The sequence below is a fragment of the Festucalex cinctus genome, chromosome 7 (genome assembly GCF_051991245.1).
Source record: "Festucalex cinctus isolate MCC-2025b chromosome 7, RoL_Fcin_1.0, whole genome shotgun sequence".
Taxonomy (NCBI): domain Eukaryota; kingdom Metazoa; phylum Chordata; class Actinopteri; order Syngnathiformes; family Syngnathidae; genus Festucalex; species Festucalex cinctus.
Window position 1 is genome coordinate 13358176 of NC_135417.1, and position 17405 is coordinate 13375580.

The 17405-nt window shown below is 44.3% G+C and overlaps 1 protein-coding gene across 2 annotated transcripts in view; it reads left to right on the forward strand.

Moving 5' to 3' along the window:
* Positions 1-13814: 13814 nt before the first annotated feature.
* The window catches only part of kirrel3l (kirre like nephrin family adhesion molecule 3, like), a 43453-nt gene continuing 39862 nt past the window's right edge, over positions 13815-17405 (forward strand). For both annotated transcript variants that reach the window (XM_077527204.1, XM_077527205.1), the window contains exon 1: positions 13815-14302. In XM_077527204.1, coding sequence (XP_077383330.1) covers positions 14260-14302 — 43 coding nt within the window. In that variant the 5' untranslated portion in view covers positions 13815-14259. The remainder of the gene's footprint in view (positions 14303-17405) is intronic.

Sequence of the window (17405 nt, forward strand, 5' to 3'; positions counted from 1 at the left end):
ATTTTTTTCTCATTCATTACCAATTCTGCCCAGTTCTTTTATTTTGAATGGTTGCAATATTATGCAAACAGGAACTGCATGTTCTCAGTTGAAACATTTGCTGGATGCCAGAAAGATTGCGTGCACAGCCGTGGAGCCTTTTGCTCTTCATATGCAGAAGAAGGTCGAATCTGTCCAAAATGGCTTGGACTCTCATACTGTCTTGGCCGCCCACCCCACCCTCGATAAGTGTGCTCGAGCGCAGATAGGTCGGAAGACTTCAAGCCAGGACAGGTCGCAGTGAGACAACGGCTTAGCTCAAGTCACCTATCTAATTATGAAGAGGTCTCATTCCTGCTTTCATCTCAAACCCAAATGTCTTCAGTATACAACAAAAGCGGTTACAATACTATTGGAGAGGACTGTAATTGGAAATGTAGGAGTACTTTCAATGTAGTGTTTTATTAAAACCGCTTCAATATTCTGTAGTTTTCTTGGTACGTGGTGCGTGCCTCACTGCCAATGGCAATAATGTTGTTTCGAGCTGAACAAGAGTGAGCTGCGGGCTCATTTTGAGGGGCGCAAAAGGGATATGTTGACCCCACAGACAGCTGAGATACACGAGGAGATCTTTATCCCTCTGTCTTGGCCAGTCTTTGGCCTGAACAGAAGGGAGCATTGTGAAGCACGCACACGTCGATGTACACGTTTTCAGCAAGTACAAGTCAACTCTTCTCATCATCTCATCACCATCAAATGAGGTCCACTCGGCACCACAGGGGGAGGTTGATTATTCGAGCTGTGAGTTCACATGTTTTGTCCTCCCTCTTCACAAGTGCATTTCGTCCTCATCTCGGCAAGACGAGATGAGGACGAAAGATGAGCAGCAGGCATCAACTCAAACGAGGACGTTCGTTTCACTTTTTGGTTCGGCTGCAATTTCGGAAAAGCAGCACGAAACGGTGACCGCAAAAAATGCGAGTGCTTATGATAATCAGGAGGAAAGTATGATACATATTAATGGTTACACTGAAAGGAATGCGGTATGGATGAACTTTCAGGCTTTTGAGCTTTAAGTCGAGGATATAAGGGAACGGCGGTTATATTCTTTGCTATATTTGTGTATGTTGACGAAGCGTGCCAAAGCCGTTCCAGATGTTGCATTTGACATCATGTCATCTCCACTTAGTCTCGCCAAGTAGCATGTCCATTTGGAAGTAATGCCCCTCAAACGAGGTGGTTATCTGGAAGGATATTTGGCAGCATGGGCGCACTTTGATCCGCTCCCTCCCTCGTCAGACCGTCGCCCCCCGCTGACCTTTTGTAAACCCAGTGTGACGTGCGGCTTTTGAGCTAAGACAATTTGACAAATAAGTGATGACCGTTCACATTTTTAATTTAGTAGCAGGATGAAATATTAATCACAACTCAAAACCTTGATTCATATTTTAAAAAAGAAGTCTTGTCGTTACCACCCTCCGTCTTGCTCTCTCGACCATCCATCTCTTTGGCTTGCTCGGCTGATCTTTAACTCCCCCCCCCCTCCTCCTTCCTGGCCCATAACTAATCCTTATGCCTCTCACATAAAGTGCAGGTCTGGCACTGATGCCCAGACACACGACATGAACGGTGCGAGAGTGAAGGAGGGCATCTTTTGTCGCACCAGACAACCTTCTCCTGTTTCTGCCTCTCATTTGGGATTTCCTCCATTGTATTCCACTGACCACATTTGCATGCAATCAATATTCAGTTTCAGGTCAAAATTCCAGTTTCTGAAAAATTTGGCATAACTTGTTTACATGTCTGAGCGGACAGAGTTACTCCCAGACTGACATCATTATGTAAATAGATGCCATTTATGGGAAATCAAAGACATTGGCCGTTTGTCAGGGTGAAGAACGCAAAGTACGCTCTTGTGAAGTTGTCAAATGTGGTCTTCCCAAGAACATAGTCAAGAGCGTTCTTCCGAAGAACACAATTCTCTGTCAATTCCGTGTACTTGTTAACTGTGACGCATTTGCATGATAGCAGCATGAAATGCTTGTTGGGACATTTTCATAGCCGAGCAATCACAAGCAACAAGCGATGCATCCTTAAGCTAGTTGATAAGAACAACATTCCTTGCGCTCTTGATTTATTGGAACGTACTGATAATGTTTCACATGATCACAAGGACCTAAAAACGGACAAGAATGCATTTTATCAAACAGCCATTATATTCACGTCACTCGCCACACTAATAAAGTACTGTAGTCGGTTTCCTCCTCACTCACTCCAAAAGTGTAGTTCTGACCTGCATCGCCACGTTTGTTTACATCTGCTTCAGACATACACGGTTTGTTTATGTGTGGCATGTGTATACGTACAAACTTTGGCATTTCCCAGTACGAACGGAAAATAACATGAAAACACCATGGGGAAAAAAATGAATGTATTCCATTCAAAATAAGATGGCTGACACGCATACAAGTAATCCAGACCAAGATTCCTTGCCAATCGAGCATGCACAGAACACAAAGTTAGTTCCATTCAAAGGAGGTACCCCTTCAAACGTTTCGACAACCAAATATTCAGGTTAGAGAAGCGGGTCCCTATTAAGGGTCTTATTCAGGTTTTTACAATTGTTGACCTGACCTTTCATTGCCAATATTTACCACATTGTTTTTACGCAGGTCCCGTCCTGGCGTCGCAGTTTTGAGCCATGTGTATAGCAATCACTCAGCTTTAACAGCAATTCATAACACAAATGTTAATATTTACTTTCGGATTATTTGTGTTCTCATTGTGATCCACAACGAATCGCTAACAGGCAACTTTCTGCTTCCATGACTAAGAATCGTGGGAAATGTAGTTCTACTAGTTCAATACTGCAGTGGCCGGTCGGACCCAGTACAGATTGAGCTTTTCTGGTGGCATATTTTCATTGTTAAAATGCTGGAGACTGGTGCAAGGTAAACGCCACGATCAACTTCCAATAGCTACTGAGGTGGAGCAAAAAAGGTTGGATGATGGTGAGTGCATTGCCTTGTTTAGCACTGTTCAACTGTCAACCATTATAGCATCTAGCGCTAGCTAAAGCAATAACACAACCACCAGATTTGCTAGCGACTACATTTGAATGTATTGTTTATATACATTTCTAGTCAATTGTAGTGTCCTCTTTTTTTTTTATTTGGAAAATCTGGTCACCCTAGCCAATAATATTTGCATGTAAACAAGTGTGAGAGTGAAAGAGGGTCTCAGACAACATTCCCCTGTTGCTGCCTCTCATTTGGGATTTCCACCATAGTCAGCATAAGAAAGCCTGAAAGGTAGAGAAGAAAACTATGAATGGCCGCCGCAGTGCTGTGACTAAGTCGAACTGATGTCTCCAGTGACAAGTGCTCGTGTTGCCGTCATCCAGGACGCTCTGCATACATTACTGACTGCTGCCCCCCCCCCAGCCCCGCCCCTTACCCTGCCCCTGCTTTTGGATGGCACCACAGTTGTCCCAAAGTGGATCCCAAATGAGAGGATGTGTCAGGGACGGTTTGCCGCAGGCCTTGATTTGATGGCGTCGGCGCGCGGGGATGGAGAGATGAGAGCCGCCGGTGGACACTCGCCTCAGGCCTGGCCTGGTGGCACCAAAAACGCTTTCTAAGCAAACAGGGAGCTGAAATCTATTTGTTTGTTGTTGAGGGCCTTTTCGGAGCGCTCCCTGAAAACAACATTCGTCAGTGTTTGCTTTGCAGGGGCTGTCCTCCCTGCAGCCAGATGTTCTTCATTCCTATTTCTCACACACAGATGTGGATGTAAATAATCCATGATATCTCCTTCTGGGTGGCTGACTCTCAAGGCAGCAGATTCCATTTGGCTTCTTTTGAACTTTAAAAGCAACATATTGCTGATTTTTTCTATTTCGGATTAACAAGTAGGTGGGTCTCGGGCGGCACGGTGGTCGAGTGGTTAGCACGTCCGCCTCCCAGTTCTGAGGACTCCGGTTCGAGTCCAGGCTCCGGCCTTCCTGGCCGGGTGGAGTTTGCATGTTCTCCCCGTGCCCGCGTGGGTCTTCTCTGGGTACTCCGGTCTCCTCCCACATTCCAAAGACATGCATGGCAGGTTCATTGGGCGCTCCCAATCGTCCCGTCGGTGTGCGTGTGCTTGTGAGTGCGGATGGTTGTTGGTCTCTGTGTGCCCTGCGATTGGCTGGCAACCAGTCTAGGGTGTCCCCCGCCTACTGCCCAGAGCCAGCTGAGATAGGCGCCAGCACCCCCCGCGACCCTTGTGAGGAATAAGCGGTCAAGAAAATGGATGGAAGTAGGTGGGTCTCGGGCGTGCCTGTCCATCCATCTATGATGTGTACATATTTTTTAAATTCTTGTATTCTTTTTCAAAAATGTGTCTGCAAGTGAGTCATTCTGCAACTTCCGCCTCGCTGTTACATACCAGTGGTGCTAATTTGCATAATAATTAACCACCCTGACATCTTGCTTGTGTTTCCAACCATAAGGAGATCAAATAGGCTGGGTGAAGATCCGAAGCCACTTTCAAGCAATGACCAGAGTCAAGTCACCAGACGACACCAACGGATTCCCCCACAAGTATGATTCCCCTTTTGTTATGTCAAAAACAAAAGGTAAGCAGAGACAAGATATGCATATGTCTGCTTTAAATCAAAACAACAAGCATGGTTTTAATGAATCCAAATGGATAATCGCAACATCAATGGCCTACTTGGCATCTGTGTTAAAGTTCATGGTCACCAAAATGACTTACTGTATATGTGATTTTTTTTTTTTTTTTTTAACAATGAAAAGCCAAATTTGACCACAAGTAAGGTGACATTAAAATGTGGTCAACCATGAAAGGCCGCAACATACTTCGTGACCTGCATGCGCAGCAAAAGCTGTTTTGAAAAGAGAAAATTCTTTTGGTGTAGCCTGTACTACGACTCTGACAGGATCCAGCACAAGTGGACACAAAACATGTTCGGTGAAGCTGCTTTACCACCTGAGCCAGATGGGAGAAGATTCCCCACTGTCACTCTTCTGGTGCAGAGGTTTTGTTTTGTTTTTTCTGTTTTGACTGTATCACCCGAAGCAAGTCTTTCTTCTCTGTGGCAACCATCAGCTGCACTGACAGCTGACCCAATGCGGAGGTGTGCAGGCAAGTCAAGCAGAACAATAGCAAAGCCGAAAGCGGGGGAGGGCAAGACGGACCCTAATGATGGCCGGCCGCCGCTTTGACATGCTACGAAAAGTGACAGTGGACGAGTCATTCATTATTGACATCAGTGCAGAGCTGCACCGGATCATGTGATGGAGCCAGTCGAGTGATGGGAGGAAGATGGCCTCCCATTTGGACTCTGCACCTGGGACTGGCTTCACCTGGACTGCTGCTGATTGTCGCCATGACGTCAATTTTGAGCATGTCAAATACATACCCACCCGTATGTATAGAATACAGACAGATTGATTGATTGATTGATTGATTGATTGATGAGGGGCATCAATTAGTGTGTAAATGTGGATTTAATTTAAAGTTCCTTTAACGCCACAATTTCTTTTTTTTTTAAGACGTGATTAATGACACCCGCTTACTTCCCTTCCTTTTAAAACCTGCACTGGGGGAATTCCAGTGGCAACGCAGCAGACACGTCCACGTCAAAAGTTAGCAGGAATAAATTGAATATGAATGCATAGATTTGTGGAGACTGGGGTCAAGTTGTATTTTACAATTATTAGTTATTTCATGTTAAAGACTGGATTGCTCTGAATATGAAAAGAAAAATGCACTGAACTATCACCACTGTCTTACAAATGGAATAATGCCATCTAGTGGCAGAAAAATGACAACAGAAATCAATATTACACTCGGGGGGCGGGGGGGGGGGGGGGTGGTATACACTGCAGTATAAATGTTTAATTTTAACTAAATTGTATGAATTATTGTGAAATTACTGTTTCAATGGCTAAGAGATGTAGCCATATTTCTATTGGTTTAACATTTTTTTCACTTTTATGTTTAGAAGCATCTGAAAAACTTAAAATTTGTGATTAATTGTGAGTTAACTATTGAAGTCATGTGACGTGACTAACACCCCTAATACACAACCACCCACGCGCACACACACACATATATATATATATATATATATGTATATATGTATGTATATGTCAGTTTTCATTCATTGTAGCTTTGCAAAACAATGCACATTATTAAAGAAACCTGCAGGAGCGAGGACAAGTAGTCGACGAAGACATTCATCAGTGAGTGGCAGAAGCGCTGATCGGCCGTGGCCAATCTATACGAATGGATTTGCAGAGGTGATCAATAGTTGTGTTCAGTCAACTGGATGGCCGTATATTTATCTTAGTGCGTGTATTTATGCTACGGCCGAGACGCGACGGACTCCATCGGGGCATTTCTGGCACACTGGAACGTGCGTGACATCAGGAACAGATGTTGCACATGCTGAGGCCCATCAAGGGACAGCAACTCTGCATCAGCGCATGAATATTTCTGCTGTACTTATCAGCAAAGACGCAGCTCGGCTTGCCGTGGACCGAGTCGATCTGAGTTGACATTCTGGGCCGGCCTGTAATTACGACTTGAACAGCAAAGTGTCCTCATGAGAATGTTGTCGAAAATTAGACAAACGTTCAAGTGCTGCATCCAGAAGTGGATGTGGAAAAAGCAACAACATGACGCATGCCAAGATGAAAATGTTCCACTATGCCTCCAAATTTGTCCTTTTTGGCACTCATAGTTAGTTGGGCTGTTTTGGTCAAATCCATGAATAGATGATAGATGCTATCTTGAGTATGTCGCAACCGTTTCGGATGTGCCAAAGCGGAGCGACTTGTGAAGATGCCTCGTTCACTTTGCTCATTGGAAGCGTATCATCAAGCCACAACTCATACGATTCATACGAAACAGTTGCCTTTGATTCGATTATGTCTTTCAAACTCAATTTGACAAATAACATGATGATTTCATGGCTCATATGGTGACCACGTCCATACAATAACATATTGCTTCCATCGGGCCCGCTTGGGAAAATAAATAAATAAATATATATATAGTTGTAATATGTCCCTGCTCACTTTCTGTACCGTACTTTGCTAAGCACGTAATGTACAAAAAACAAATGTTGCCTCATGTCCGAAAACTGCAAGCGATCATCACCAAAATTGACGTGGACATCAACCTCTAAAAATATTGGAAATATCACCGCAATACTGCCGATTTTTCTCCTCACCCACTCCAGAAACTGATGCCGCTTAACGGGGTAAAGTTCATCCATGAAATATCAAATATTGTGATATTTTGAGAGGTTGATGTTTGTATAAGAAGAGATGTCCACATACATTTTGGTGATGAGTGATTGCAATTTTCTGGCATATTCAGCGACATCAGCTTATTTGTTTACGCTAATGTTGAGTTATAGACTATCCCGTTTGTCATTCTTGGGAACGGGTCTGGATCCAGTTATGACCCTAATTGGGACAAGCGTGAACGCAAATTGGTAGACTTTGGCCCAGATTCAAATTGTGTCTTTGACTTTTAAAGAGACAGTGTGTAAAATTTAGGACCATCTAGTGTTGAACTAATAGATTGCAACAAGCTAAGATGAAACTGCGTGCATTTAGAAACGTGCACTACAGTGCCTCAGAGAGTCCACATTTCACAAGCTTGCCACCGATTACTACATTTGAGAAGTTCTTCTTCTTCGGGTATTCACAGCGGAAAGATGGCGGCCAAACATGTCAGCCTCCTGTAAGGTGTGGCACAACTTATCATGAGCTATTACGAGACCTACGACTATATACAAAAGGGAAAAAAAACTGTACGTTGATGTGACATTTTTTGCATATTATTGAAATTAATCGTGAGTTGTTAAGATGAATTAACATTGAAAAAATGCAAAATTCGCCACTCTCGGCCTTTAAGTTGCTGTTGCGTGTGCGTGATCTCGCGCGAGTGAGCTTGCATGCATGGGCTGAGAATCCATTTATGGACCAAAGTGTGTGTGTGTGCCTCCTCTACTGTAAATGATGCTTTCAACCTCTTAGTATTGGACTTTTATCGGCCTATTGGACTTTTTCCGCTTGACCTTTTAGAACCAGAACAGGTCAACAATCTGGCTGACTGAAATAACGGCAAACGGTGATTTTTGACAGCTTATTTGAGACGTGCTGCATGCTTTCCTTCTATTGCAATCAGGATCATATGCTGCACCTTGGAGGGCTCCAAAATGTGCTAACTAATTCACATGCTTTAATACACGAGTTGTTTGTATAGAAATATTTCGACTCGAATTCAACTTTCTCCAATGTCACTGTTGAAATGCTTCGTTCAACATGCACACGCTACAATAATATCAGGTGATCAGGTTTTTTCGTATAAACGCAAGCAATTGTCGGTTCCCCTGTGAAGTCGGCCTCCTGGTCCGCTCCAGATCTCCAGAGGAGTTTAGCAGCTCCATGCCTGGAATCCACACGGCGTTCCGAGCGCCGCTTGAACCAAAAGCCTCGACCTCTCCTTGACCCCCCCCCGAGGAAAAGAATCCCTCCACTCCATCCCCGGGGAGACTTTCAGAGGCCAGAGGACACGGATTTGATATGAGACTGAAAATATTCCTTTCGACTGCCGAGTGAATCGCGGGTCCGGTCCAGCTTTAATGGCTCCGCTCTGCTCGTCAATCACACGTGGAGAAAATGCACAATTGCAGATTTCGTGGCAGGGCGTCGGGTTGACGTCATATTAGTGGAACGGAGGGAGAGAGCGAGTGCTTTTGAATTGCGAGGGGATCGCACCTCCTGGAAAAAAAGGTGCGCACGTCTGCGTGAGTTACGAGCTCGGAGCGGCGGCCCGACTTATGGTTGACACGCATCCGCTCAGCATTCAATATCACAATTACAGCAAAAGCTGCTGTAATGTTTCGTAAACCAAAATGGACGCAACAACCGTACGCCATCAAATTGGCATTGTACAATCTCGCTAAACTTCATGAGATGCTCCCAAGTCACTTTTTGTGGGACTTTTTTTTTGACAGTCGCCTGGAACATGATTGTGTGCCCGAATGAGCGCGATCTGGTTTTGTGCGCGTGCGACACGAACACACAACTCGCTGTCAGTTGGATTTCCCCTTGAGGGATTGTAATGAGTATAATACATTTGAAAAAGTCACACAAATTTAGTTTTCAAAGAACTCACTTTGTGAGTCAAGAGTAGAAGAAGAAGAAGAAGATTTGACACTGGACTCCACAAACTCAGATTTTTATACGACGGAACTTCAGTTTTCATATGCCCAATTTATTGTGCAACTTTATGAACGAACGGTTTTCTTCTTGAGTGAACGTCACCCCGCGTGTTCATCAGAAGTATATTTTAAGATTTTTACAATTTAACAACTCATTGTAAACTATCAACATTTCTCCCATCTTTCTTTTGCCAACACGAGTCTGAAATAGAGATAAAAGTGACGTTTAATTTTCATTGATATTTATTTCGCATTGTTTTCTATATGTTAAATGCTATTTATTCTTTTTATTCCAACTTGAGGGTATTTGGAACATATGAATTGGTTTATATTATCCATCCATCCATTTTCTCTCTCCGCGTACTCCTCGCAAGGGTCGCTGGAGCCTATCCCAGCTGGCTTTGGGCAGTAGGCGGGGTTATTACACCCTGGACTGGTTGCCAGCCAATCGCAGGACACACGGAGACAAACTGGTTGATGTTATTTTCTATGGAAATTATTGTTCAAGTTTTTATACGATTCGATTTCATCCGACTTATTGGAATGGTTTAAAGGGATAGTCTGACGTATTTTATTTGGCTTGTCTGGGACGTTTCTGGGCGGAGACTCAACTTTTACTCCAGCCCGGCAACGGAGGCAAGCGACTATCAATGACATATGCAAATATGGTTGTGCGAAACCCCGCCCCTGATTGGTGGACTGGTTTGGCGGACGTGTTAGCACTTTGATTCATGTGTCTTGTCTGCTTATTGAAATGTGGCTGTGCGAGCCCCCGCTCCTGATTGGTGGACTGGGTTCACGCTGGTTCCTGGTTGGCTGCTGCCCTCGGCTTCCTCCAACGTCACTTTGAAGAGATCGCCAGCTTTTCATTTGTGACTATTGTGGGTTTACCTCGATTGATTGATTGATTGATTGATTTATTTTTCTTCCTTCTAAGTCAGACCAGTCAAAAAATGGATGTATTTTGATGTATTTATTGTTTTTGTTCAGGGGAAATTTGATTGGGGGCAAATTGAGCTGTACTTGGGCAGCTCTTCATTTGCTAACCTTCAGAGGAAGCTGGTGTCCTACTACAATCAATCACTCTTCTAGGAGGCAGCGATCATATGCGGGGGCTGCTTTTCTCAACAAAAGCACACTTCATTATTCCAAATGCAAAGAATGTGTCCAGATCTGCGCGATATGATTGGAAGTCATGCCGAGAGCGTTCCCACCCAGCTCAAGGTTTTCAAAGTCAACAAAACGCATACCTCGAGTGGTGGCTCGTTCTGTTTGCTTCGGAAAGAAAAATGTCTCCTTCTACCTCGCCCAGATAACAAGGTTGATTTATTCCCTTTCATATTCGTTGAAGCTGAACGCACGGCTACCCTCCACCTAATAACACCAAAAGAGGGAGCAAGAAGTGTGAGCTGAAAGCCCAGCGTGACGGACGCCATCTTTTTTAATTGACCTGGGGTCATCATAATATTTGGTTCAATTATTCCCATTTCCTTATGAATCCCATTTCCATATATTGCCCCTTCATGCCTTATTTATTACGTCCTTACGATTACCATGCAGACGACATCCAAACTGTCACCGCCGAACAGTTTAGTAAATATCAAACCCCATCTATTATTAATAAACCCACTGCTGAAAATCCCCTTTTCCTTCATCAATTATTCACGCAGTCAAAAGCTCGGGGAGTTTGGGCGCCGCCCCCTTTTGAGGCCGCGGCGGCCGGCGTAATTAAGACTCGCGCCGGCGAGTAGCGTCTGTCTGCCGTCCGTCGGATGTCGACTTTCTTCGCACGGTGGCACCCCGCCGCTTTTTACAGCTCACCCAGCAATCCCCGCACCGTCCAGTCGATCGTTGACGGATTGGCACGCAAACGTTAAGTCGCACGCACAGGTGCGATTTCTTTCAATCGCCAACCTCCGAGCGGCCGTGTGATGTTTGTAAAAAGAGCACAATCGCGTGGATTCCATATCGGCTCGGCGCGGCGCTCATCCGTGTGCTCCCTCGCAATAACCTCAGTCGGCTGTGCAAGCTGTTTCTCCCATCAACATGTGTTTACTAGCAGGGGACCCTTATGTTTGTTTGCATTAGTGAGAGGCGATAAACAGAAAGGGGCTGCCCTGGGGTCCAAAGACTCCTTTTTTGGGGGGGGTTGTATTCTGGGAGAGGGGTGCGAAAAAACGCGAAATGATGTGGATTGTCCAAAAGGTGAATCCCGAAAGTGTCCACTTTGATGACTTTTTCACACTCTTGCGGAGCTCTCGCCACCTGCTTGTGTTAACTGGGCACACGTGTGCGTGAATTGCTGAATATGATGCTAAATAAAGGTTGCGCACACGTGAAAGATGATTTCAGCAGATGAATGCCAGGCCTATTATTTTTGGTTAATCAATAGATCCTTGAATAACTAATGAAGCAGATGAAAGGCTGCGTCTATTAACAGCCCCAGGCGAGTGATAGACTGCATTGTTTTCATCTCTCAATAAAAGGCCGTCGCTTTTGTTGACATATGATAACGTTTCGCTTCTCTTTGTGAGCGCCCGCCACATGACAACGGGCTCACTTGAGACCAAACTGCTTCTGGAATCAGCTCCATTTTCCTTCCACTCGCAAAGAAATATTGCTATAAAAAAATTTAAAATAAATACTGAGGACATTTACTTTGGTTCAAATATTTGGCAGCGAAAGAAACGATTCTGAGCTAAACTGTGTGACATAAGTTCCCGAGCAAAAATCATATTCTGCTCTTTTTTCGGTATGTGAAATATGAATTTAGATGTCAGTGTTATATCATTTGCAGTATGTCTGTTTGAAAGCAAACATTGTGAATATTCTTCTCAAGTCAGAAATCGTTCGATCCACTTGCGTGACATCACGCAAGATCTCAGTTCAGCTAGCGTTGAAGAATGTATTCATTTCGCTTTTTCTTTGGCACTGTTTTAAGCAAAATGTATTCCACAAGAGCAGTCTGAACAAAGAATGTCAAAAAAAAAAAAAAGACTCCCATCAAAGCAGCGATCGTCCAACTCCAAACGGAGCGTTTTGTTGCATCTTGTGTAACTGTGACTACTCAATCGGCCCAAAATTGGCGCTGCATCAGCGTTTGTCTGCATATGGACATGAGGACGCTCGTTTTGTCTTATATGTCAGTTAACTCCTCAAATGCTCGCCTTTATGTTTCTGCCCGTGTCTGTCTTTCCTTGCAAGACAAAATGGACTGAAAAATTCACCTATTCGTTGTTTTTATGTTAAGGCTGAAGCCTTAATATAAAAAGTATTGCTTTGGTGTAATCTTGATGCCAAGAAAAAAAAAAAAGAAAAAAAAACCTGTACGCTGTATTTCTCAGTAATGCAAAATTTTACAACTTGGCAAAAATTGAACATAAAAAGTAGACAGACACAAAAAAAAGGATTCTGAAACGATTGAACGTGTTGTATTACACTTACCGTACACAATTAATGTAAATAATCAGCGTGTTGTTATTATTATTATTATAATGTCTGCAGGGTAATTTATATTTATATTTGTCTGACAGTTTATACTGTTAACACCATTCGAGACTGTGACATATTATTCTGTATTTCCTATGAAAAAATACATTTGAAATCTGAACTAAATGTTTTGCTGTTGTCGTTTGTAGCGCCATCATACCATCATATTTCTGGAGAGTCGTTTCTCGCGTGAGCAGGATAAGCCAAGGAACACTTCTCAGTAAGATTGAATTTTCCAAATTGAGGGATTAGTACAATCAATTTGGTTCAATTAAAGAGCATTATTGTCTTTCTAAAGGCAGCATGTGGAGATTTTTTTATTTTTGTTTTCAAAATTAGCTCTACTTTTTGAGATATTCCAGTTTTAAATGAGGATATTCTTTTCCAGCATGTTCAGACGGCACTTTTTCACTTTTGATGCGATACCGTGACCGATGAAAATGATCACATTGGCTTCACAGTAAATTCTGTAGCGTAAATGTAACTTGATTTAGAGTAAATTTGACTCTGTTTAGAGTGGGGCCAACTCAATTATAGAGTAATATTATTCATATACTTGGAAGAGAGTAAAAGAATTGGTCGTAGTCACTCTAGGGTTAAGTAACAAACTCACGATCTTCAGCTTGGGAAACAACCACACGACCGCCTGAGCTATGACCCTCCTACTGTCTGCTTATATCCCAGAGGAGAAAAACTTTGTTTTTGGTCTCTTGGAGTTATGAAGATTCCAGTTGACACCAGCGATACAGATCGGCTGTCTCCCAAGCTGAATGTCGTGGGTTCGTTCCTCAACCCTTGAGTGACTTTTATTGATTGATTGATTGATTTTTCAATGCTTTATTTTACTCTCTTCCAAGTGTACATATTACTCTGAAATTGAGTATATTTGGTCTCACTAAATAGAGTCAAATGTATTATCTTGTATTGTATTATATATATATAAAACGTAGCAAAATGTTTCTTCAAGCTCCCACTTAACCGTTTGAAACGAAGCCCTCCCCTTGACGCCAGCTCAGCCAATAGGGGGCCCCAAGAGGCGGGGGAGAGGGCGAGGGTGGGAGTTAATCCCACCCTTCCCACCGGCGTGCGTGTCAGGCAGAGGGGCTCCACACACTCAGCTTGGTGCCAAATGTGGTGGAAGCCACCAACGGAGAGTGTCAGCGCGCGTCTCCCCTTGGCAAGAAGCAGAGAGGAGTGCGCGTGCGCGCGAGAGGTGTGCGTGTCCCGTCCCGGGCAGCATCGCGGCGAGAGAGTCGCTCACTCGGAGGAAAAGGAGGAAAAGGAGGAGGAGGCAACTTGCGCCGGCTCCGGCATCGCAAGCGCCCGCAGTCCAGGAGGAGCGCGCGCAGCAGCGAACAAGTGGACCGCGCTTAGGGTGGAAAGTTATCAGGAGCGGGGAAACGTGCATCTGTGACGACACTTCCACCAAGTGTTGGGACATCTTCACAGCGAGTGGATCATATCACGGGAGTGCGTGCGTGCGTGCGTGCGAGTGAGTTCGCGGACCGCGAAACGGACGCAGCAGGCCGCGGGGGGCGACAACCACAATGACCGTGCTGCTGTACCTCATCTTTTGCCTTATGGCCTCAGGTAAGCTCACTCTTCCTCTCTTCCTTGTTGTCCTCATTTTAGCGTCAAGGCAGCTGCGACCCTAACCCAGGACAATGCGCCGCGTTACGCACGCATTGAGTTGAGGGTGATTGCGTCAGTGGCTCCCACAGTGCGAGTGAGGCGAGTGGCGTGGCAGTGACCGGATTTCACGCACTTTGCTTGGGATTGTTGGCAAGGTGGTGCATGTGAAGATGCTCACGCGGGAGGGAAAGTTGAGTCGAAATGTTGTGAGGGGGGAAACTGATAGTTAGTCAAAGGGGGAAGTGTTAAAAATGGGGATTATGAATGAACCAAGTTTGATTTTTTTTTTTTTTTTTTGCTGTTATTTAAGGTTAGCGTGCATTCATTCGTAAGTGCGTGCTTTGAATACAAAGTAGATTTGCTTTTGTTTTTTGCTTCTTCACCCCTCGCAGTCTTTCATTCATCCATAAGAAAAGATCCTCCTGAAAACACCCAATCGTGTTCAGTATGTTGATGATGAATATGAAGTCAAAGAGATAGTACGCCGATTTCATTCTACTTTTTCCACTTGCACGCATGATTTGCCTTCTGACTGACTCGCATATGTCCTGATGCAAAAAAATCGCTTGCGGTAATTAACACCGACAGCCTGTGAGTTATCAGCATTGTGCCAGAGCTGTTAAAGAGAGAGAGAAATAACAGTCACATATGGAATGCACAAGCGTGTTCATTTAACACCTTGAAGGGAAAAGAGGAAATATGAATTTCTCTTATTTAACAAATGGTATTGTTTGCTTAAAAAGCCGTTTGTTAGGAGCACCTCTGCACCATTAGCCCCCTTTTTACGCCACATGGTTTCGTCATTATAGGGGGCTGATGGCATGCCAGCAGACCTTTGCTCTCTGACAGACGAGCAACAGCTGGATAAGAAGGAGGGAAGAGCCGGTAGCCAGACAATGCCCCCCCCCCTTCCAAATCCAGTCACACACACACAAATCGTGAAAATGGTTGCATCTGCCCTAATTAGAGTGTAAGACACCTTGGAGCGCTTATTTTTATTTATTTATTTGTTTGTTTGTTTTTGTTCAAGCTTTCACGCAAAGTCACTACAAATCCCAACAGTGAGAATACCTCCACTAAGGACCTAAAAAAAAAAATGAATATAGATGTAGCATGGAGAAAGAACAACCTATTGGCTATATTTAATTTGTGTGCCGATCCATCTATTTTTTACCTGCTGCTTCACTTGGGTTACAAATACTGAAGTTTATTCTCACATCGAGTCGTAAGGCGGGGTACACCCTGGATCGGTTGCCAGCACACTCACATTCTTCTTCACTGAACCGAACGTGCATGTTTTTTGTAGACCAGAGCTGAGATTTAAACCCACAACCTCAGAACTGTGAGGCACATGTGTTAACTCACCATGTTGCCCAATTTTTTTTCAGTGTCTAGTCAGGACTTTGGCTTGAAAACTCTACTCACTATTGATGTTTGTTTGTTTTTAATGCCACTATTGATGCCATTGTTGATCATCATCAACCCGTTTGTAAGCCTCTGAAGCGCAATACAAAATGGATCCTTCCAATCACTCATATCATCCACCACAGTCTCCACTTTGCTGCTGTTTACTTGCTGCCCTAAGTCTCTTCTCCGATAAATGTTTGAATGCAGTCGCTGTCATTCAAATCGGTGAAGTTTTCGGTTTCTCACAGTGCCATTTCAAAGTAGACATCAGATTGTCCCAATGTGAGTCAAGTAGAGGATAAGAAGGTGCGTCCCGATCCAAGGCGAGTTAGTGGAAAAGTCATTTGAATTTCAATTGTTCATTTTGGTCACTATTTTTGCCACATCGCAATGTGTCCATAGCACGATTGCACGCGGGGCGTATACAGCCTTGTTCGCCACTCGCAATTTACTTTCCCGGAAAGTCCCCTTTGGCGCCCTGAGGAATTTGATTCCACACTGCATCAGTATTCTGAGTAATCTTCTGCGAGCGCTTCTTTGGAAACCTTTTTTTTTTTTTTTTTTGCTTTGGGAAGCTTGTGTCTCATCGGACCGAGTTCAAAGGCTGAGCGCTGGGATTACAAGTTTCTCCTGCTTCCTCTTTAAGTTGTGTCGCCACTCCATGCTGGGAAAAAAAAATAAATCACCTTATTTCATCCCAGAAGTCTTTTTTTTTTTTTTTTTTTCCCCTCGGCTTATTGGTGAACATGTAACGACGGGTCACGGGGACATGCGAGTGCATCTTCTTAATGAGGCGACGCGCACGCACACACCTCCGGTCGACGCCGTTAGCAAGCATCATCTCCCCTCTTGGCCATTATAGAGATTTGTCTCATCCTTGTGCGGTGCAGACATGTTTGTGGGCCCACTGACAGACCGCTCCCCAATAGGGTGGCTTGAAGAAAGTGTGCATATTTCATGAGCTATGCTTCTTTGAATTCTTGTGAAGGGAGTTGGTGGTGGTGGTGTTGGTGGTGGGGGTCATTGTGGGTGGAGAAGAGAGTCTTGTTGCAGGCAGAAGGCTTAGATGTGTCACTTAATGATTGCACGCGGCGGGAAAGCACTGGGGACAAGCGGCAGAGCATCGTTAACCTTTTCCGCCTCTTGTCCGACACATTCACCCGTCCTTCCTCTTCGCTTCCCCCACCATCACCGCCTGCCACTCATACTCCTTTTATTTCCTTAGCTTCGTGCTCGAAAGTTTGTTGGCAGGAATTTCAGCCAGCCGGCTTTGGACACGAGTTGCATAGTGCCGATCCAGCAGAATCTGGATACAGCTGACTCCTGGAGAGGAGTGTCGTGCATTATTGAAGAGATGTCGTCATAGCTAAGATGCATTTCAGCTTACTTTGACTTCCTGTCTATCTGTGTATTGGTTCTTGCTGTTTCAAAGTTGTATTTAACATAGTGTTTTGATTATCCACAAATCTCTCTCTCTCTCTCTCTATCAGAATGTGTCTGCCAGCACTTCAATCCAATTCACCAAAATCGCGCTACCTGTGCCAGTACTTAGACGTGTTTTGTAGTCTCCTTTCAGCCAAACTGTCAGTTTTGGGTGTCAAAAACCTCCTCGGTAGAACGAAACGCAGAGAATAACGTTAAATGAGGCTCGCAC